The sequence below is a fragment of the Aotus nancymaae genome, unplaced genomic scaffold (genome assembly GCF_030222135.1).
Source record: "Aotus nancymaae isolate 86718 unplaced genomic scaffold, 86718_ANA_hifiasm-v0.15.2.pri h1tg000108l, whole genome shotgun sequence".
NCBI classification, from domain to species: Eukaryota; Metazoa; Chordata; class Mammalia; order Primates; family Aotidae; genus Aotus; species Aotus nancymaae.
Window position 1 is genome coordinate 5,141,368 of NW_026988523.1, and position 24,133 is coordinate 5,165,500.

Below are 24,133 nucleotides of genomic sequence, written 5' to 3' on the forward strand. Positions count from 1 at the left end.
TCACAAGAACTCACAGACTCTGGGGGTCAGACAACTGCAGTTGGAGAAACACTGCCCTACACTTCCTGCTTTAAGGCTGGGAGAAGCTGTCAGAGCTTTCATGTCCAACCTTGGATTGAGCAGCTGCCCACTGAGGTGACTTAAGGGCAACCTAACCCAAGAACCTCACCCCTACTAGTTTGCTAGTGCACATGAATAATTCATTCCTTGTAAATGGAAGGACTGAGGGACCCAACTTAAATTCAAATGTATTACCCAGGAAGAATAATTAATAAGAATTTATTGTGTAGCAGACATCAATTTATTATAAGCATAATTATGCATGAAACAAAGCCTAGGGGAATGAGACATAGAGTAGGTGAGTTTTGTTATCTTTATAAGTCAGCATATATTAAGTGCTTGCTAGTATCAGAGATCTGCAGGTGTAAGCATGCAGTTCCATTCATGGTACCATAAATCCAGTTGGTAATACAGAACAAATGGAGTAAGAGGGGAAGTGTTCTTGGGATATAGCAGAGAGAGAAACCTAGAAACCAGGCATCAGCAATAGCAGCTGACCGAGACCATCTCTGTTTGAAGCCAACGAAAAGCAATGCTGCCTAGAAGAGTTCAGGATAAAAACAAAAAGAAAACAAAACACCATTCCCACTTCATAGTTTTCTAGCCAGTCTTGAGACCCTTGCTCATTTTTTGAAGTGGAAGAACATTCTCCCACAAAGGCAAATGATTCTCTAATTGTGGAATTTTCAATTTTAAATTTCTTCCATAACTTGCCTTTCCCCCCAAGTACTTTCCTTGATCTCCTCTGCACAATCCACTGTGAGAGCAAGGGGAAGGAATGAGGACCCCCTCAGCCTGTTGTCACATCTTCCTTCTCTCTATATGGCTATGGACACAGTCTCACAGTTCTGGATTTCTTGCATACCTGCCTCTAATAAATAAGAAAGCAGAGTTTAAATAAACTGTTGCTATTGTTTTGCTGCTCCACACCCTGCTGGTTTGCTATTGTTCACGTTCAGCATGTGTTTCTCTATAGGTACATAATTAACTTTCTGTTTTCCCCTCACAGTTCAAAAGCTTACAAGTATAAGAGCTTACTGTTCTAAACATGTTGAAGAGAACACCATACTATGTTTATGGATGGGAAGATGGCTAGAAAAATTTTTTTCCAAGGAAAAGGAAATAAACATTTATCTGGAGTCCCTGAATACACAGTCATCTGCATGGTCTCCTTTAATCTCCATACTCTGTCTGGGGCTTGAATTATTATGTCCATACAGAGAGAAGAGAAATCAAGGAACTTGCAGAAGATTCACACAGCTAGTGTTAGAACTCCTACGTGAACCTCTGTTAATTCCAAACCATGTGTCATTTCCTCTTACTGTACCGCCCCTCATGCCAGTCCTCTTCTATGGTCTTTGTCTCTCAGAAGCTGCGGATAGATGATGCAGTGAATACAGAGAGCACTTCTGGGTTGGGCAGCTTTCATTTCCCTCTAATGATACCTTCTCACTTCACTCTCCCGGTTCTCACTTCTCTTCTCTCCCCTCCGCCGTGCCTCTTCCTTTCTCCAGCCCTGTCCCTTTTTTTTTTTTTTTTTTTTTCCCCCACAGTGGGCAGGCTAGGAGGCATGATTAGGATTAATGGAGAAGGAAAACTATTCCAGGTTTTTTTTTCCCTGTCCAAAGCCCAGTTTCTGTGTGGAGATGTGTTGGAGCCAGTAGTGGTGCACAGACCACCAGCTGTGCTTGCAGTGATCCAGCAAAATATCATCTTAAGTACAGGGCTGAGTCTCAGAAGGCTCATGGAAGGGGCTCCCTTTTCCCTGTTCCATCCCAGACTCCTGTACTCCCTGAAACACAGGGAGAAGGGCTCTTAACTAAAGTACAAAGGGCATGGTGTGCAGCTCTGCTTTTCAAAGAAACTATTTTCCTCTCAGAATATACCTCATAGAATTACGTTACTGTCAGCAGAGGAAAAAACCAAAAACGAAAACAGTTCAATAGTCAATGCAAAGGACTTCAGAATCCCTCATTAATTTGGTTATTTGGTTGAATGCTCAGGCACATTGCCTTTCTCCTTAGTCCTGCCTCTTTTTGAGTGTTTCTTTGCCTCTTTTTGAGAGAGGGGAACATTCAACTTTGATTTTTGTTTGCAGATTGGTGACAAATGATGGGGGGAAAATTTAAACCATTCATCTACTGAGTTCTGGGAATTCTCAGAAGATTTTATTTATACAGTGCCTTTCTGACCTCCATTTTCTCAGAGAAGTAAAAATTATGCTGCATTTGTAAACAAGGTGCTTTTATTAAGTTGAAATTTTACAAACATATGGTATATTTAGCCAAAATAACACTTTCATTTAAGGCAAATACATCCAAAGGGCTAGCATGTAGAATTATGTTTGATTAATGTGCACTCAAAAGCCATTACACAGTAAGCATAATTTCAGTTTGTGGAGTGTCTTCAATTCACTTTGTAATTTAATGTGAAGCCACATAAGTCAGAGTTGAAAGATATTTGTCTTTGCATTTAATAATAGGAATCCGTATCATGTCATATGGACTTTCAAGTAAAGCAATCAGTATGCTAAACTTTTAAGTTTCTCCTTTTAAAAAATATAAATTGCATTGCCTTGGAACACAAAAAGAAATAGGAAAATTCAACCATAAAGCATTTGAAATATGCTCATTTAAAGTGCTTGAAGCATGTTTTGCCATGCTGAGTGAATTTTTTCCTTCCTAGTAACTGAAAAAGTATAAAACACAAACTAAATCTCTGTACTTAACTCAGTAGTAAAGAAAATTTAACCCATGAAGTGTAGTACTGCTACTATAGGGTAGTTCGTAATAGTTCATGAACATGCAAACCACCAAGAGTTTTTTTTCTGTTTTACTCTCTTCTGTTGCCTTATTTAGTTTCTTGCAAAGTTGCTTAAATGCCATCTTGCTCACTCACACCTTGAACTCTCAATTTAAGCTTTTTCATGCATGGTATTTATCTCATATATATGTGTATATATATACATAGATGTACGTGTGTATGTGTGTACATGCATATATATATGTATTTCTTGGTTAGAAGCTCTTTTTGAGCAAAAAAATCCTGGAATTTAAAAACTGCATAAACATGTGGCATACATACATGTTAATAATTGATTTGTGTAAGTTTTTACTCTTATTATGTATGAAGTATTGCAGGGTAATGCTATTCTGCTTTACTAGCTATTCATTTTTGCTAAGGCATAATAATATATGTTGACTAGATATTACTACACTATTTTCGGAGTTCTTTTTTTTTTTTTTTTTTTTTTTGAGACGGAGTTTCACTCTCGTTACCCAGGCTGGAGTGCAATGGCACGATCTCGGCTCACCGCAACCTCCGCCTCCTGGGTTCAGGCGATTCTCCTACCTCAGCTTCCTGAGTAGCTGGGATTACAGGCACGCGCCACCATACCCAGCTAATTTTTTTGTATTAGTAGAGACGGGGTTTCACAATGTTGACCAGGATGGTCTCGATCTCTTGACCTCGTGATCCACCCGCCTCGGCCTCCCAAAGTGCTGGGATTACAGGCTTGAGCCACCGCGCCTGGCCTATTTTCGGAGTTCTTGATTGTCAACCACAGAATCAACTCTAGCTAGTTTAAGTAGAAAATAATTTATTAAGAGTGACAAATCACTCTGAGAATCACTGGGAATGTAATGAACTAGGTTGAGTTTCCAGGAATGGCTCACAAAACAGAGTTTCCTGGGACTGCCTAGGAGCTGTTGCCTCCACCGATCTGAAGGCTGCACAATCAGGAAACCATCATTGTATTGTAGCCTCTGGATCCAGAGCCCCATAACCTCTGCTGTGATTCAGGCCAACAAAACAGGTGCCATACTCGCTTCAGCAGCACATATACTAAAACAGGTGCCACACACCCTGCCGGTCTTTCATTTGACTCATTTTTTGAATGAAAATCTGGCATGACTAAATCTGATTGGCAGAAACTATATCTCAGCTGAAACTCTGGCTATAAGAGCAAGATTGGGAAGGGAGAGAGGATTTCGAATTACCCTTGACCATTACAGGGCATTGGAATAAGCTGAGATAGCCCATCTTCAGAATCCACTCCAGTTAAAAGCCTTGACATGTCTAATCTATTAATATTCTGTTCCATTTAGTTGCTTGAAAATTGTTGGAGAAGCTTGCAGAATATAGGACCTCCCTATCAGGTGATCAGTCAGCAACCTGGCTTTTTTGTTGAAATTGAGGTATACAGGGCATTCTCCCTGAGTCTATGAGTCCCCCAGAGAAGAACAGTGCACTATCTTTCCTGACAGGGACAGGGAAGTCCATCTGGCTAGTGGCATTCTGGGGCAGGGCAAGAAATGGGCTGAAGGACAACATCTTAGTATGTAGACTTGCGCTAAACTCTCTTGTTTTTATCCACCCCTTTTAAGGGGTTTTCATTCTGGCTGATATCTCTCAGCCTGAAACTTCTTTGTTATAATTTCTCTAGGGAAAAAGCCTCTTGTCTCCTGCTGAAGGTAGGAATGAGTTGCTATGAGTAGAAAGGGTAGTCCTTTGCCACCAATTGTTTTGTATACTTCTATCTTTTTTTTGAAACAGGATCTCACTCTGTCACCCAGGCTGGAGTGCAGTGGCATGATAGTGGCTCACTGCAACCTCTACCTCCTGGGCTCAAGTAATCCTCCCAACTCAGCCTCCTGAGTAGCTGGAATCATAGGCACCCCCACATGTGGCTAATTTTAAAAAAAAAATTTTTGGAGAGACACGGTCTCACTATCTTGGCCACGCTGGTCTCAAACGATCCTTCTGCCTCAGCTTCCCAAACAACTGGAATTACAAGCATAAGCTCCTGCCCCTGGCCTGTTTTGTGTACTTCTATACATGAACTTCTGTCTGATCCTACTGCTTCAACCACACTACTATACGCACTCATGTGGGTACCAGGTGCCTCTAAGAACAGAAGCCAAATGGGATGGTTTCTCCTCCATTCTTTCGCTCTGTAGGTATTTGGAGAATAACCCTTTTCTTTATGCTAAGTCAACAAATGCGCCTTTGTCTCTTCTCTCTTACAAAGCGTTTTGAAAATATTTTGTTCGCTACTTTCTCCTCTCTTATTTCTTTGTTATTGTGAACTAGTATCTTTTTAAATTCTTCTACTATTATAATATTATAGTAGGTTTGGGAGGAGAAGAGATATATTCATATGATCTATCTGCCATCCTTAGTCATAAGTCCTTTAAATTTGTTCTTTAGTATGTTTATCATTATTACTTTACCAATCTAATATGTACAAATACATAGGAATATTTATCTAAATTTAAGAATATAGAGATTAAATATAAAGATTTGAGAACAAAATCTTTAATGTTCTCACTTTCAAATTATAAAGTACTTTTTTTTTTTAGTGGGAGGAAAGGGGAGTCTACATTTTGAGAATATTAGCTGTATCTGAGAATACAGGACAATATATGCTAAGTGAAGAAAAAAATACATGGCCAAGAATGTCATGAGAATGGAGAAGGGAGCCCTCCTGTGGGCTCATAAGACCAGAAAGTCTTCTTGGAGGAGATGTAAATTGGGCTGGACTCTGAAGAGAAGGTAGGAACCAGGAAAAGAGCAAGCTCTCCAGTCGGGGTCATGTCAAGTGTGACTGATTATCTTTCTCCTGCCAAGTGGAGATATCCTAGTGTGTAGCTGCTTTCAGGTTCTGAGTAGGTACGGTGGGGGAGAGCCAGTGGCCTAAAAACCATGGCATTTTCTTGAGACTGCTAGGACAGCCCATCAAACACAGGCAGTTTATTCAGTGCTCAAGAGAAAAAGCTTAAAAAGTGCTATTGACGAGCAACCTGCTGGTTCACAGATGCTGTTTACTATTCAAAATGTAATTCTGATTTAAGCAAGGAATTAAAATCCAAATAGAAAGATGTGTAGTTTATATTTTGAGTTTCATACTTGTACATCTCAATAGTTATAACATCTTAATAGTAATAAACACCAGATTTTAGTTTTCAACGACATGTGGCACTATTATTCTGGTATTCTCAATATTTGTATAGCATCTCATTATTTTTTGATACTTTGATTATTGTATGAGTCAGTCATCATCTCTGAGTCCTTGATCTAGGCAAAGCACTATGCCAGCCCAGGAGGGAGCTGTTCATATATTCATTCAGCAAGAGTTTGCTGAATGTGTATGATGCAACCAGAACTTATAAGGAAATAATTTATTTCCTCAAAGAGTTGATGGTTTGGTAGCAAAGTCAACACACAGTTACAGAGTCATAGGGGAGCAAGACACATAGAACGATTAACAACAATAATAAATAAAGGTAATAATAGTAATGGATTTGCTTGTTTCTTTAGGGTTTCTCTTATAATTGGAAATGCAGAGCATAGACACACTTAGGTGAAACATGTAGACTCTTAGAAAATAAGACAAAAGCACAAAGTGACACAGTATAAACCAAGCACAGGATATCCAACCAGGGTGGATGAACCAAGCGCAGGGGATCAGACAGGAGGGTAAGGAATCCTGGCAATGGTAGAGGAGGCCCTTGCTGTGCTGGCCATGGTGTGGGCTTCTGATGGCTCCAGAGTACTGCAGACTTGGCTGAGATTTGGTGGATGGATCAAAGTACCCAGTTGGATAGACAGGGCATCACAGGGGTAGTTTGAATGAAAGGTTTAGTGAATTGCACCCACATTTCTGGGAGATGTGTTTGCTCAGTTAGAAGTCAGAAGAAGCTAGATAGAGCTACTTCGTGTAGAAGACCTAAAGGCACAGGGCAGAGCATCAGGTTCCAGCCAGACTGGGGTCAGGGCAGAGTCCTGCCTCTGTGGAAATACTTGGAGGATATGGCTGCCAGGTGGACCAGCTAGAGAAGAAGGATCTGGAAATTTAGGCCTGTGTTCTAGTCATCCACAGGTGTATTAGTCTATTCTCACACTGCTATAAAGAACTACCTGAGACTGGCTAATTTAAGAAGAGAAGAGGTTTAGTTGACTCACAGTTCTGCAGGCTGAACAGGAAGCATGTCTGGCAGGCCTCAGGAAACTTAAGTGAGAGCAAGCACTTTTTCACATAGTGAAAGGAGAGAGAGAATGTGAAGGGGGAAGTGCCACATATACTTTTAAACCATCTGATCTCATGATAATTCACACACTACCACAAGAACAACAAGGGGGAAAATCTGCCCCCATGATCCAATCACCTCTCACCAGATCCTTCCTCCAACATTGGGAATTACAACTAGAGATGAGATTTGGATGGGGAGACAGAGCCAAACCATATCAATGGGCATTCCAGGGGCATCTTAGAGGCAATGCCAGGTGAGAAGATGAGTCTGAATGGACAGGTTTCCTCAAAGCTCCCACTTGCTGCAATCAGAGGAGCTCCACTTTTTAATCTATTTAATATATAGGACTCATCAAAATTTTTTTTAATTAAAGGATTCCACAAATTAAAAAAAAAAAAAAATCTGCAAGTGTGATGGGAAAAGAGGGCCGAAAAGTAAGACCTATAATACTTTTCGAAAAAAATGTAAATTAAGTCTGAGCTAGATAGAGTAATCTTTAGCAGTAACTTTGAGGCAAAGAAAAGCAGAGTGGCAAATAGGCAAAGGTTTTTCTGATGGAAGAGGTAGTTTAGTCAAAGACAAGAAGATACAGTAAGAAATGTTCTGTATGGAAAATGAAAATGCATTGACTTTCCTGGGAAGCAGGATGCCCATGACTGGTACAGTGGGTACTGTGAAGAGTTTGAATTTACTCTGGCAGGCAATCCAGTGTCTCTCAGAGAATGAGGTGTGGGTGAGGAGCATGATGAATATGTATGCTTACATAACTCTTTGTCAGTTACTCAGCGCATGAAGGACTTGGATTAATATATGGAGCCATCACATTGTTCTTGGCCCTACCCATAAACCCAGGATAATGTCTCTAGTTTCCCTGTTTGCAAACATTCTGGCCACAATGCATCAAAGAAAAAAATGAGACTTTGTTAGGAAAAATATTTACCAACATTATCATCTCTTGAGCAACAAGCAAATTATAATAATTGAATACCCCATGGTATCTCACGAGTTTTCAGTATTTTGCAAAAACATTTATAGCCCCTGGGTGAGAAATCTTTTTAATTTGGACTAATCTATGTGCTACTGCCCTTTCTCTGGACTGAGTTCTTGGTGGCATGGTCACACAGTCACTCCTCCATTGCCTGGCACAGTGATACTTCCCGTGTGGTCTGCGCACATTGTTGGTGCAGAATGTGTCATAGAAATGTTCCATTCATTGCCAGCAGAGTGGTGTAGCACCGAGAGAGGACAAATAAATATCAGTTTCTCAATAGGAGAAAAGATAACAAATTAGGAGTATACAATATGGCAAATACGATAATAGAGAACACACATGGAATGTTATTATATTAGTATTAGAAAGGGGTGGTCAAAACTAGGAATCTTTGTTGTAGTGGAAGCATAACTATTCTCTGTAACATAGGATATTCTGTTAGTCTGTCATGGAACCTGTTTCTAAGATGATTATTTTTTAGCTTGAGAAAGATTGTCATGTTTCAGAATGTTAGAGCTAGCCAGTGAAGAATTTAACAAATATCACATATTTAAAAAATAAATTTGGTGCCATTAGTGTATATTTTAAAAACATATTTGGTGCTATTAGTGGCTTTTTCATACATTAATATTTCTCTTTATTACTCTATTCTTTTTTTTTTCTTGACACGGAGTTTTGCTCTTGTCACTCAGGCTGTAGTGCAACGGCATGATCTCAGCTCACTGCAACCTCCACCTCCTGGTTTCAAGTGATTCTCCTGCCTCAGCCTCCTGAGTAGCTGGGATTACAGATGCCTGTCACCATACCCAACTAATTTTTGTATTTCTAGTAGAGATGGGGTTTCATCATGTTGGCTAAGCTGGTTTCAAACTCCTGACCTCAGGTGATCCACCCACCTCAGTTTCCCAAAGTGCTGGGGTTATAGGCGTGAGCCACTACACCCAGCCTTTATTCTTATTCTAACCTAATTTCTTTTAAGTTCTACCATTTTTGAAAACTTTTCATCAGTTCATACCTATTAAGAGCAGAATCTATGTTTGAGGTTTTTTTTTAAAATATTCTTTTAAAGTATATTGGATTGCTAAAGTACATTTATACGTTAAAGGTTTGTATAAATAAAATCAGATATATTGGTTTAGGTTAGTAAAACTTCATCTAGCAAACTATATGATGGTAAGCAAAATACTGTAAGTTTCTTTAAAATCAGTCTTTGAAGCATTAAAAATAAGTGTTAATATTCACCTCTGGTTAATTTTTAACACAATGGTCTATGTAGGCCCAGCATGTTTGGTTTTATTTGTTATAAACCATCAGCAGTCAATGTTTATTAAGCAATGGCCGTATATGTGCCTGTGTAATAACTGTTACATGTAAACACAAAAGAATGATGACATAATCTTTGCCCTCAAGGAACTTCGAATCTGTACTTGAAGAGGCAAGCTAAACATAAATAAAGATTGCCATGCTAGATAGCCTATGACAGAAATCGTGGGAAATTTGAGAGTTATAGAAGAAAAAGGTCTATGATGTGCTATAATTAGGAGGTGGCACTGGAAATAAATTTCAAGGCCACAAGAACCTGCCTTCTTTCAGAGAAGAAGGCATTCCTGGCAAATAGAAGCCTACACAAAGGCAGAGATAGAAATAAACATGGCAATCAATCTAGACTTTGTAAAGATTTAGTAGTCAAAAGCAGTGTCAGTCAGTTAAGTATCTCATATAGTTTTTTTTTCATAGAGTTTTTACTTGATTATCAGATATAGGTGACTATCAAATATCTTAACACCTGGCTTTGGTTATCAGACATTTTCAGATCAATTCAATAATATTTATAATATACACTGTATAAATTTTTAAGCCCATCATCATGCTAGGCATTATAATACAAGCATATAAAAACAAGGAAGGATTCATGGTCTTATCTTTGAAGATGTTGTTGCTTTAATAGAAGAAAAGGTATGCACAAATACAATGATTAAATGTGTCATCAAACCAAGGCCACTCAAGTAATTCAAGTTATGAAACTCCCTATATATAAATTGCCAAGTGAATAAGGGAAAGCTCCTTTGCATATGCCAGAGCTATTCCCCTACACACCTGACCCTCTGCTCATATCCATTGTATCTTCTTCTAGTGCCTACATTATATTGATGGTGCTCTGCAAGCTAGAGACCATTACTGGGCACCTGCCAAGCCCATACCTATCTCTCATTGACTCTCTTGTTTCCTTTCAAGGTCAGCGAGCACATACTGTAGTTATCCCATAATTCCCATCTTGTTCCACTTTGGTTCCTTGCCTTTTACTACTTATTTTCAGTTCCTTCTACCTCAGATCCCTTTCACACAAAGATATACCCTCTTTGGGCCTGACCTGTTTCTTCTATTTCATCTAACTCTTGCCAAGTGAATTCAGGGAAAGAACACTACACTAGCGCTCTGATGTTCCCTCTCTCTCTTGGAACAAAAGTATCTCTGTCATCCTGGATGCCTCCCATAGAAATATTGCTGGTGACCCTCCTATATCGAGGAAAGGAAAGGTACTATGTTTAAATATGAAGAAAAGAATGGTGTTGAATCAGTGACATCAGCCTGTGAAGCCTTTGAAAATATGCGGAAGTTCTTTTCTGAATCTCCATTTTAAAAAAATCTTCCTCTAGAATTTTACAAGTGCTTCCTTCCAAATTTCTACTCAAGATAAAATGTTTAAAATATCAAATTTTATTTCTTATTTATTTCAAAAACTTGCTCTACATTTTTGTTTTACTCCATAACATAGAATATTATCTGTTAGTCTGTCATAAAACCTGTTTCTAATCTGATTATTTATTAGCTTGAGAAAGATTGTCATCTTTTGGAATGTTAGAGCAAGCCAGTGAAGAATTATAACAAATGTCACATATTTTAAAAATAAATTAAAACAACTTAAACAACTATATTGTTTAAGCTTATGTAAGCTACTTAAACAATATATAAGCTACTTAAACAAGAGAGTTGATTGAATATTGACTTCCAAATGAACAACCTTCACATAAATTTTCAAATGTAATGCATTTATAAATTGAAGTTGTCTCATAAGATATAGTTTGAAATGAATAGAATAAATAATACCTATTATATGAATATAAGAGAGATGGGGAGGTGACAAACAGACAAATGGTTACAAGCTTGAGAAAACCTTTTGAACAGAAAGCAGAACTTGAACTGGACTCTGAATATTAAACATTGTTATGATAGGGAACTGCTGTAGGAATATCTCAAGTTGGGAAAAGACTTGGAAAAGATGTATTTGGTTGAAACACAGACTTCTTATGGAGGAGAAAAAGAGACATTGACAAATCAGGATTGGGCCAACTTGTAAGTGTTTTTAAACCCCTTCACATTAAGGAGGTTAGTGGATTTTTCTTCCATAAATAATGGAAAGCTATTGAAAGTATCAAAGGATTGTAGTGAATTTGACAAAATACTTTTCAAAAATCATCTTCTCTGGTGATGTTAGAGAAATCGAAAGGAAAGAGACTAGATAGGAAATCATTTATGACCACATGCTTGTGAGATGCCAGGGACCTGGAATAATGCTGTGGGAATGTCAAAGGAGGGGAACTAGGATAAATTCTTCAAACACCATGTGACAAAATCCTGAAGTAATAAAGGAGGCAAGGAAAGGCGATGAGTCAGAAATGATAGTGAAGTTTCAGATGGGGTGATAAGGAGAATGAAGGATAAATCTGATAGCAGAAACAGGGAGGTCAGAAGGGAAAATTGGATGGATGAGAGGAAGGAAAGCGATAAGTACATAGGGGATTTAGTACTATCAGTAGAAACTTAATGGAACTACATATGTTATTTTAAACTGTCTGACAGCCAACTTCAAAACAGTAAGAACAAATAGGCGAAATTATGTTTAATAATGCTTTGTTTACCCCAGTATACTCAAAATGTTATCATTTCAACATATAATCAGTGAAAAAGTAATAACTATATAGTTTACATTCTAAGTTTTTGAAATCTGGTGTCTATTTTGCATTTCTAGCTCATCCCAGTTTAGCTAAATTTCAAGTGCTCAGTAGCTGCCTGTGGCTAGTGGCTACCATATTGGGCAGCACATTATTAGACAGTCATAGAACTGACAAAAATGATTTAGCAACTTCTTAAGATGGTGATAAGACTGTATTTTGGTTGTTATAATTCTGTATATTCTTTCTCCTTCTCTATTTCTTTTATTTTAGCTATTTTAGAGTCACGATGTTCTTTGAGCAGACCATCATTCTTTCCCCAAAGCACCAAGACTTTTTAGAAATATCCTTGATACACTGTTTTATTGCTTAGAGTTGCTGCTGTCTCATTTAATTCTCTGTTTGACTTACAACTTTAATTAAATAAATGTCTGAATACGTTTCCTTGTTCGTCAGTTTTCAAAATTCTGATTATGAAATAATTTAGCAATGTGTCTTCAAACACCTGGGATAAATGACATTTAGTACTTTGGATATGAGGGCTGCATTTTTCAAGTTCCCCAGTCTGCATATATGTGTGTGTATTTCTCCAGTGTTTAATATCTGACATAAACTTGCTGGAGTTTTGGTCTTCACAATATGCTAAAGAATGCAGTACAAAAGAGAGCCTACTTTATAGAAAACAAGCCAAGGACATTGTGTTCCATCTTTACAATGAAATGCAGATTTCCCATTAAAAGGCAAATCTATCATTTCAAAAGGTTGAATAGGATGGTGCTTTAAAAGAATCCAGCTGCTTAAATTTAGGGCACTGAAAAACATTCAATAAAAAAAAATGTTCCCTGTGTCTCAAGCATTTTCATTTGATTATGTATTGGATAGATTTTCATTCAGTGTAGAATTTTGCCTCTTAGAATTCTGTCCTAAAATAGTTTGACAACTGTTTTGAGTAAGTTGGACTCAACTATGATATCTCATTTACAATTAAATTATGTATTTGCTGTTTAGAATATTCTTGTGTTTGATAATATATTTTTAACTTTCGTTCTAGAAATATTGGACTATTCTTACAATGCTTTACTTTTTCATGTTTATTCCTGGGCCTCTCCCACTCCTATTTAGTTTCCTTTATGTTTCTTCTTTTCTTTGGAGACATTGTCAGGACAGCCATTTTGTTCACTAACCAGCTTCCTTCAATGTTTTCAGTCATCTGTTCACAGTACTTTATTTTTGGGCCAAGTAGAATATCACCTTTTTGCTATTCTACTGTGCTCTGCCCAACTTTTTCCAATTAATTTAGGAGTAGGAAGCTAAAAGGCCTATGATACTCCCTACAATAGAAACTGACCAGGGAGCACAGAAGAGCTCTGTGCTACACAGCTGAGCTACAAATTCTCAAGGAAGTAGTCTATATGCTGTAAGAGGAAAACGACTTATGTCAGACATATTTGTATGATGCATGTATTTCCCATGGGCTTAATAGTCATTTATTAAAAGTTATGACTAAGTCTCCATTCTCTCCAGCTCTGGAGTTTAGCCCTGCTCTTTTTCAGGAGTAACATTGGAGATGTAGCCTGGGACCATACAAAGGACCATCGTTAACAAGGGCAGCACTTGTTATACCCCTGGTATTAGGTATTTACTAGGTTTCTTAAATTGAGTATTTGGCTCTCTCCTATTATACTGGTTGTTAGGCATTTATACATATAAATAATATTGCCCCTGGGCTATTACCTGAAAGTGAATGTTTCCAATAATGTTTTGGCATCCAGTGTTTTACTAACACTAATTTGGTCTCATTTGCAGACCTCACCTCTCCAATGTTCATATTCTTCCTAAACAATTGTCAATTTTGGAAGAGAGTATTTTCTACTTAATATCAGTCCACTTCTAATGAATTTTCCCCCAAAGAGCTCAAAAATTTTATGGAATAATTCTTTTTCAGAATTCATATTTTATTCTAGACTCAAATGAGGGGAGTATTTCTTATGCTTTATCATAGTTTATGAGGGGTGTTTCAGACTGGGGTCCTGTGCTTCCACTCCCCTGCCAACACTGGCTATCAAAACTGCTTAGGCTGCAAATAAAACAAGAAATGAAGTCCATCTGGCATTTCTCATTGAATTAGGACCAGAACATTTTTGTTAAATATTAACAGATGGCTAAAATATTAATATCAAACTAACATTTAAAAACATCTAAAAGGACTCACATGAGGGGGAAAGGACAGAGGACCATGTGTTTTCTCCATCTCAGAGACCTTCCCGTACACTTACCCCCACCATTTTTCCAACCCACATGTTGAGAATCACGGGAGTCTCCTATCTCAAATAACTTTTATTCTTTAATAGCTGATATCAAAATAGTGTTTGATGATATTATCGAGATAGTGTAATCAAGTGTTGGCCAACTCAGGTGATGTGTTGCCATTGGCATTCCTCAAGATCTTTTATTAAAGTCAATTTTCTCTCTTCTCCTTCTCCTTCTCCTTCTCCTTCTCCTTCTCCTTCTCCTTCTCCTTCTCCTTCTCCTTCTCCTTCTCCTTCTCCTTCTCCTTCTCCTTCTCCTTCTCCTTCTCCTTCTCCTTCTCCTTCTCCTTCTCCTTCTCCTTCTCCTTCTCCTTCTCCTTCTCCTTCTCCTTCTCCTTCTCCTTCTCCTTCTCCTTCTTCTTCTTCTTCTTCTTCTTCTTCTTCTTCTTCCTCTCTCTCTCTGTCTCTCTCTCTCTCTCATAATAGGAGAAAGAAAAGAAGTACATGCTTCCCTTGGACAACCTGAAAGTTCGGGATGTGGAAAAGAGCTTTATGTCTAGCAAGCACATCTTTGCACTCTTTAATACAGAGCAAAGGTAAGAAACTGAAACAGTTTCTGTCTTCAGATTTGTTTTCCCCTGAAGTTCTGCATGGTTCAGAGATCATATTTGAAAATAGTTCCTTTGGTTGCACCTTGAAATTTGTCTGGTCTTCAGTTTTCCTTTCATTTATTTTGTATTTTTAACTTCCACCACGGGTTATGGCTTCAAAATATTAAAACACAGACTAAAAAAGATCTTCAAGTGTTAACTAATTATTTCTTGCTTTTCCACCTGGCATGAAAATAATTCATCCTTTCTTTTTTTTTTTCTTTTTGAGATGAGATCCCACTTTGTCATCCAGACTGGAATACAGTGGTGTGATCATGATTCACTGCAGCCTTGAACTCCTGGGCTCAAGCAATACTCCTATCTCAGTCCTCTAGAGTAGCTGGGACTATTGGGTGCACACCATTATGCCTGGATAATTTTTTAAACATTGTTTTGTAGAGATGGGGGTCTTGCTGTGTTGTCCAGGCTGACCTCAAATTACCTGGGCTCAAGAGATTCTCCTGCCTCTGCCTCCCAAAGTGCTGGGATTATAGGTGTGAGCCACTGCACCCAGGCTGTCCATTCTTAAAGCTACATTTTATTACCTTAAAGTCTTTCTTGTCTCAATATATTGTTTACATACTTATAAACTACTCAGTGATAGTTTTTATAGTATCTGTCTAACGTGACTTGATATCACTGAAGCTCTTCAGAAAACTATATACTATGTCTAAATTCAGTGAATAGAATTATTCAGTTAAGGTAAATAAAAATACGTAGTATTTTACAGTTTTTCAAAGTGCTGTCTACATTCATTGTCATTGGTTTTTGTAACAACTGCCCTTGAGGTTAAAAAGATACAGTTATAAATAATAAAGTGCAGGCTCAGGGATGTTAACTCACTTTCTTAAGGTTATAAAACTAGTGCATGGGGGAGCTGGAACTTGTATCAGGACTTGTCTAAGTACACTTTTCCTTCCACTCATTTTCCGTTTTGTGCTTATTTTTTTTCTGTTGCTCATGTGCAGTATCAAAACTGTATTTTGAGCTGATCATCACAGAGGGCCATGATCATTCACTGAAACAGTAAAGTTAAATAAGCAAATGGAGAGGTGAGGAAAGATGGGCTAGAGAAATGTAAAAGGGCTACAATTAGGAAAGGATAATAAAGGAGAGTTTTTGCAAATGAAAATGTTATTGGAAAAAGCTAATCAATTTGTGTGAGTCAGTTATTAAGAGAGTGAGTCATTAGGTAATAGGATCTAATTTTAACCCATTTTTCCAGGCTGCCTTTTATCTTTATTTAGCAATGAATGAAGTTATTTGATTAAGTTCAATGACTGGCCCAGGGTCAATCACGCAGTAAATTAAAATAGAAAAAAAAAAGACATCTTCTTACATTCCCAGTCAGTTGCTCAGACTGACTCATAATACAAAAATACTTAGTAAAACCACAAAGCAAGCCATTTAAACATTCAATGAGAAAGAAATTAAATACAGCTAACTCCCCTACCAAATGTTGAAATGGGATTTTTTGGAAACTATTATTTGAGAGCAGCTTATGAAAACACACTGAAAATAAGAATAAAAAGGTTTTCTAGAGAGAGTAGTAGTGAGTCTGCCACACTGCAGCCAAGCTCAGTACTAGTTGACATGTCTTCATCAGAGCAGCAGAGAATCAGGAGATCCTGAAGCAATCATCTGAGGTGTGCTCAGCCTTCTTGCCTAGATGCAGAGTGGAACAGGTGACTACCAAACAGGAAGTCAAATGAAATTGAATCCTCTGGTCAACCTGAAAAGTTCAGGTTATAAAAGAGCTGGGTATAAGGTAAAAACAAGACTATGGTAGACTATCATTTTTCATAAAATACAACTGTGGATTTTAAAGACAGCAAAAGTCACTGAAATAAGAAAACTCTGGATTTTAAAAAATCTAGATATTTTGGAATCTTGGAGTTCTAACAAGGTATTGAATTCTGCTGCCACTTCTCAGTGACCTCAGTGAGTACATAGATGTACCCAGAGGCACACTGGCCATTGTCTTCTCCTTTGAAATTTTGATTCCTTTAAATCATTTTTGTGCTGGCTACGACCTCCAGTACAATGTTGACTTCAAGCTGGAATCCTTGTCTTGTTTCTGATTTTAAGGATAATTTAAGGATGATTTAAAAATTTTTTTTTTTTTTTTTTTTTTTTTTTTTTTTTTTTTTTTTTTTTTTTTTTTTTTTTTTGAGACGGAGTTTCGCTCTCGTTACCCAGGCTGGAGTGCAATGGCGCGATCTCGGCTCACTGCAACCTCCGCCTCCTGGGTTCAGGCAATTCTCCTGCCTCAGCTTCCTGAGTAGCTGGGATTACAGGCACGCGCCACCATGCCCAGCTAATTTTTTTGTATTAGTAGAGACGGGGTTTCACAATGTTGACCAGGATGGTCTCGATCTCTTGACCTCGTGATCCACCCGCCTCGGCCTCCCAAAGTGCTGGGATTACAGGCTTGAGCCACCGCGCCCGGCCTAAAAATTTTTATAGTGAAGTACTTTTTGATAGATACCTGGTATCAGGTGAAGATTTCTTGTGTTCCTAGTTACTAAAGTTTCTGTTTTCATTTTTAAATTATGGTTAGGAATTGAATTTTATCAATCTCTTCACATGGAAGATTATATGATTTTTCTTCTTTAATCTGTTCATGTGGTGAAATATACTGATAGAACTTCTAATGTGAAACCATCCTTGGTCTCCTGGAATTAAACATAGTTAGGTCACAATGTACTATTCCTTATTATGAGTTCTTGGCTTAAGTTTGCTAGCATTTTAGCAAATCCTGAAATGAGTTAGATTGGTCCATAAATTTCCTTTTTATGTGATTCCTGCCTGGTTTTAATATCAAGGTTCTGTTAGCTTCATAAATTGAGGTGGGAATAAGTCCTTGTTGTTCTTTGGAACCCTTCATAGAAGATAGGGATTAACTATTAACTGACTGGTGGTAGTCACCTGTAAAATCAAAATGATTTCAGTCACCCTAGAAAGTATTTTGGTAAGTGGGCTTTTAACTAGTGATTGAATATATTTAATGATTTCAAATTTATTTAGGTTTTCTGTTTGTTCTGTGGATCAGTTTGAATAATTGTATTTTTTCTAGAAAATTGTCCATTCTGTTTTGCTTTAAATATATTGCATCAACTATTTCTTAATATTTTATTTTGCTAAACTCCGTTGTATCTGAAATTTGACTAATTTTTATTTCTAATATTAATCCTTATCTTTTTTATGACCACTCTTGCCAGAGTTTTGTCTCTTTTCAGAGAACCAACTTGTGGCATTTTTGAACATCTACTGTGTATATTTTTTCTATTTCAATAATTTCTGTTCTCTTCTTAATTATTTCCTTCCTTGTATTTTCTTGTGTTTACATTTTGGGTCTTTTCAGACTTCTTAATTTAGATGTATAGCTCATCAAGTTTTAACCTTTCTTTTTCTTATATGTCTGCATATAAATCTATAAAGTTCTCTCTACATAGTGTTTAGCTGCTTACTATAATTTGTTGAAATTTTTAAAATTTATTTTACTTTAAGTTCTGGGGTACATGTGCAGCTCTTGCAGGATTGTTATATAGGTATACACATGTCATGGTGGTTTGCTGCCTCCATCCCCCTGTCACCTACATTAGATATTTCTCCTAAAGTTACCCCTCCCCAATCTTCCCACCCTCTGCTAACAGTTTTATTACTATTCAGTTCTGTTTCCCATTCTTCATTATGTTTTTTCTCTTTGAGTTATTTAAAAGTGTGTTTTACATTTTAGAATTCATAGAATCTTATGGTTTTGTATTATTTATTTCTAACTTAATTGTATTGTGATCAAATAATGTGGTCTAATACATGGTAAGTGTTAATAAATATTTCACATATGTGTGAGAGGAATGTACATTTACTAGCTTGGAAATGTAGGTTCCATGAGAGTTGATTGGATTATACTTGTTAATTTTATTATGCAATGTCTATAGTCACTATCTTTTTTTCACTTGGAACAATTCCAACATTCAACAAGTATATATCAGGCAGCTGTTATGTGCCAGACACTGTTCTTTGCTTAGAGTACACCTGTGAATCAATAGACAAAAGACAATTAAACATTTTAGATACAGTCTAGAAAGGGGAATAGGCAGGAAGACAAATAAAAACTCACAGAGTATCTTAGTTTATCAGATGGGCATTAAAAAGGTCACTTTGTGATTGTTGAATAAGCCTGCCAATTTTTACTTGAGATAAATCTATGTTATTAGATTTATATAAATTTAGTATTGCATTTTCCTGGTGACTTAAAAAATAACTTTGTGACATCCCTCTTCATTCCTAATAATGCACTTTGCCTTAAAATTTATGTTGTCTTATGTTAATATAACTACACTAACTTTTTTGGTTAATATTTTTATTGATACATAATATTTATACATATTTATGGAGTACATGTGATATTCTATTACATGCATAGAATGTGTAATTATCAAATCAAAGTATTTAGGATATTCATCATCACAAGTGTATATCATTTACGTGTTAAAAATATTCCAAGTCCTCACTTATAACTATTTTGAACTATACAATATATTGTTGCTAACTATAGTCACCATACTCTAGTATTGATTCTTTCTATCTAACTGTATGTTTGTACCCATTAGCCAACTTTTCTTCATCCTCTCTCTTCAACCCCCACCAACACATACACACATATTATTTCCAGCCTCTGGTATTTATCATTCTACTTACTACCTCCATGAGATGAACTTTTTAAACTCTCGTTTAGGAGCAAGTACATGTAATATGTGTCTTCCTGCATTTGGCTTACTTCACTTAACAGAGTGACTTCCAGTTCTATCTACATTGCTGCAAATGACATGATTTTATTCTCTATTTATGGCAAATAGTATTCCATTGTTTAAATATACCAGCTTTTCTTTATGTATTCATCCATTTAGGACATTTAGGTTGATTCCACATGTTTGCTACCATGAATAGTGCTACAATAAACGTGGGGGTGCATATGTCCCTTTGATATAATGATTTCCCTTTCTTTGATTGAATACCCAGTAACAAGGTAGTTTTAGTACTTTTAGACAGTATGGTAATTTTAACTATATTAGTTCTTTCAATCCATGAGCATGGGTTGTCTTTCATTTGTTTTTGTCCGTTTCCATTTCTTTCACAGTGTTTTGTAGTTATAGAGATCCTCCACCTCCTTGGTTAAAGTTAACCCTATGTGTTTTGTTCATTTATTTATTTAGCTATTGTAAATGTAACTGCCTTCTTGATTTCTTTCTCAACTAGTTCATTATTAGTGTATAGAAATGTTACTGGTTTTTGTATGTTGATTTTGTATCCTGAAACTATACTGAACTTGTTTATAGTACCTGACAGTGTTTTGGTAGTCTTTGGGTTTTTCTAAATATAAGATTGTGTTATCTGAAGAGAGGAACAATTTGATTTCCTCTTTTCCAACATGGATGCCTTTTATTTCTCTTGCCTGATTGCTCTGGCTAGGACTTCCAGTGCTATGTTGAAAGGAGTTGTGAGAGTGGGTATCCTTGTCTAGTTCCAGTTCTTCCCATTCAGTGTAATATTAGCTGTGTATTTGTCATATGTGCTCTTTATTATGTTGAGGTATGTCCTCTCTATGCCTAGTTTGTTCAGAGTTTTTATTATGAAGGAATGTTGAGTTTTATCAAATGCTTTTCTGCATCTATTTAGATGATCACATAGATTTTGTCCTTCATTCAGTTGATGTGATGTAGTATGTTTATGGACTTATGTATATTGAACCATTCTTGTATCCTTGGGTTAAATCTCACTTGATCATGGTGTGTTATCTTTTTGAAATGCTGTTGGATTCAGTTTGCTAATATTGTGTTGAGGATTTTCACATTTATGTTTATCAAGAATATTATCCTGTAATCTTCTTCTTTGTTGCATACTTTTCTGGGTTTGGTATCAGAGCAATGCTGCACTTACTAAATGAGTTTGGGAGAATTCCCTACTATGCTATTTTTTGGAATAGAGAAGAATTGGTATTAGTTCTTCTTAGAAAGTTTGGTACAATTTGGCTGTAAAGCCATCTAGTTCTGGACTTTTTGTTGAGAGACTTTTATTACAGATTAAATCTCATTTAATCTGTAATAAAAACTATATTTATTATACATTTAATCTGTACTCATTATTGGTTGGTTCAGGTCTTTGATTTCTTTCTGATTCAATCTTGGTAGGTTGTATGGTCCAGGAATGTATCTATATTTTCTAGGTTTTCTAGTTTGTTAGTACACAGTTGTTCATAATAACCTCTGATCTTTTGCATTTCTGTATTATCAGTTGTAATATCTTTTTTATTTCTGATTTTGTTTATCTAAGTCTTCTCTCTTCTTAGTCTTACAAGTATCTTATTGAGTTTATTTACCTTTTTAAAAAACCAACTTTTCATTTTATTGATCTTTTGTATTGTCTTTTTCATCGCTATTTCATTTAGTTTTGCTCTGATATTTTATTATTTATTTCCTCCTATTAATTCTGGATTTGTTCTTACATCTCTAGTTCCCAAGATCCATCACTACATTGTTTATTTAAAATCTTTCTATTTCTTTTGATGTAGGAATTTATTGCTATAAACTTCTATCAGCACTGTTTTTGCTTTATTTCATAGATTTTGGTACATTGTGTTTTGATTTTTGTTTGTTTCAAGAATTTTTTAAATTTTCTTCTTAATTTCTCTTTTGACTCAATGGTCATTCAGGAGCACGATTTTTAATTTCCGTGTATTTGTACTGTTTCCAACATGTCTGTTGTTATTGATTTTTGTTGTTATTCCATTGTAGTCTGAAAAGATACTTGATATGATTTTGATTTTTAAAATTTTTTTGAGATTTGTTTTGTGTCATATGGTGTACTACATGTTCTGTGTGCTGATAAGAATAATGTTTATTCTTAGCTCTTAGATGAAATGTTCCGTAAAGGTCTGTTAGGTCTATTTGGTGTAATGTGCAGTGTAAATCCAATGTTATTTTTAATTTTCAGCCTAGATGATCTGTCTTATGCTGACAGTGGAGTGTAGAAGTCCCGACTATTCCTGTATTAGAGTCTCTCCCTTCAGATCTAATAATATTTGCTTTGTAAATCTGAGTGCTCTGGTATTGGGAGCATATATGTTTGCAATCATTATATCCTCTTGATGAATTGACACGTATTTCATTATATAATAATTTTGTCACTTTTCACTGTTTTTACTTAAAGTCTGTTTTATCTGATGTAAGTTTAGCTCTTCCTGCTCACTTTTGGGCGTGATTTACATGGAACATCATTTTCAGTTTATATATGTCTTTATTTTCAGTTTATATATGTCTTTATAGGTGAAAATTTCTTGTAAGCAGCATATAGTTAGATCATTTAAAAAAATTCATTCAGCTGGTCTATATCTTTTAAGTGCAAAGTTTAATCTGTTATACATTCATAGTTATTATTGACATGAGAGGGCTTCTTATCATTTTATTACTTGATTCCTGATTGTTTTGTATATCCTTTTTTCTTTCAAATTATCTTTGTGGCTTGATGGCATTCTGTAGTGGTTACATTTAAGATTTTTCTCTTCCTTGTTTCTGTGTTTGCTCCACTGGTGGTTTTTATATATGCATGTGTTTTCATATTTGCATGTATTTTCATAATGGTAGTTATTATTCTTTTGCTTTTGGGTATAGGTCTCCCTTAAGCATTTCTTATAGGGCTGGTCTAATGATGATGTATCTCTTAGCTTTTGCTCACCTCAGAAAGACATTATGTCTCCTTTATTTAGGAAGGATAATTTTGCTGGGCATAATATTTTTGACTAGCACATTTTTTCTTACAGCACTGTGACCCATTGTCTCCTGTCTTGTTAGGGTTCTGCTGAGAAATCTGTTGTTAGTCTGATGGGGTTCCCTTATATAGGTGACTAGATGCTTTTCTCTTGCTGTTTGTAATTTTTTTTCTCTGTCTTTGACTTTTGAACAGTTTGACTATAATATGCTGTGAAGACCTTTTCGTATTGTATCTATTTGGGGATCTTTGACTATATCTGAATATCTAAATCTTTTGCTATGTTTTGAAGTTTTTAATCTATTATTTTATTAAATAGGTTTTCTAATTATTTCCTTTGTTTCTTCGCTTCTTGGGACACCATAAATTTAAATATTTGGATGCTTTATGATGTCCCATATGTCTTGAAGGCTTTAATCTTTTTGTTGTTGTTGTTTCTTATTTTTGTCTGACTGGGTTATTTCAAAACATCTGTTTCAAGTTCTGAAATTCTTTCTCCTGCTTGTTCTGTCTTACTGTTGAAGATTTTGAACATATTTTTGTATATTATTCAATTAATCATCAGTTCCAAAATTTCTGCTTTTTAAAAAATTTTATCTATCTCTTTGGTAAATGTTTCATTCATATCTTGAATTGTTTTTCTGATTTCTTTGTATTGTTTTTCAGAAGCCTCTTGTATCTCTCTGAACTTTATTGTTAGTGTTTCTAATTTTCCCTAGGATTTTATAAATTTCTCCTCCCTCCCTTCCTCCCTCTTTTCCTTCCTTCCTTCCCTCCTTTTTTCTTCCTTTCTTCCTTCCTTTTTCCTTCCATCCTTCCTTCCTTTTTTCCTTCCTTCCTTTTTTCTTCCCTCCCTCCTTCCTTCCCTCCCTCCTTCCCTCCCTCCCTTCCTTCCTTCCTTCCTTCTTTCCTTCTGAGACAGGGTTTCACTCTGTCACCCATACTGGAGTGCAGTAGTTTGATCACAGTAGCCTCCAACCACTGGGCTTAAGTGATTCTCCCAACTCAGCCTCTTATGTAGCCAGAGCTACAGGCACATGGCACTATGTCTGACTGGTAAATTTCTTTTTATTGGGATCTATTCCTGGATAATTATTGTGTTCCTTTTAAGGTGCCAAATATTCTTGCTTTTTCGTGTTGCCTGTATTCTTATGTTGATATCTATACATCTGATATAACTGTTCTTCTTCTAATTTTTTTAAATTGCTTTTTAAAAGAAGAACTCTTTTCTCACATGTATCTATGGTATTGGTTGGGTAGCCACTTTGCTTTTGAATCAGACTATGTGTAGTTGTGTAGTCTGTATAACTTCTTCATTTGTAAACACCATCAGTGGTGTCTTGAGACTTCCTTGGTGGCTTAGAATGCAATTGTTATTAGTATAGGCTATGATAAAGTTTTGCTGAGTACTATAACACTAGGTGGGCCA

The 24,133-nt window shown here is 36.3% G+C and overlaps 1 protein-coding gene across 3 annotated transcripts in view; it reads left to right on the top strand.

Moving 5' to 3' along the window:
• DNM3 (dynamin 3) overlaps positions 1–24,133 on the top strand; it is a 556,271-nt gene that overhangs the window by 381,228 nt on the left and 150,910 nt on the right. For all 3 annotated transcript variants that reach the window (XM_064370678.1, XM_012444437.2, XM_021668047.2), the window contains one exon: positions 14,771–14,880. In XM_064370678.1, coding sequence (XP_064226748.1) covers positions 14,771–14,880 — 110 coding nt within the window. The remainder of the gene's footprint in view (positions 1–14,770; positions 14,881–24,133) is intronic.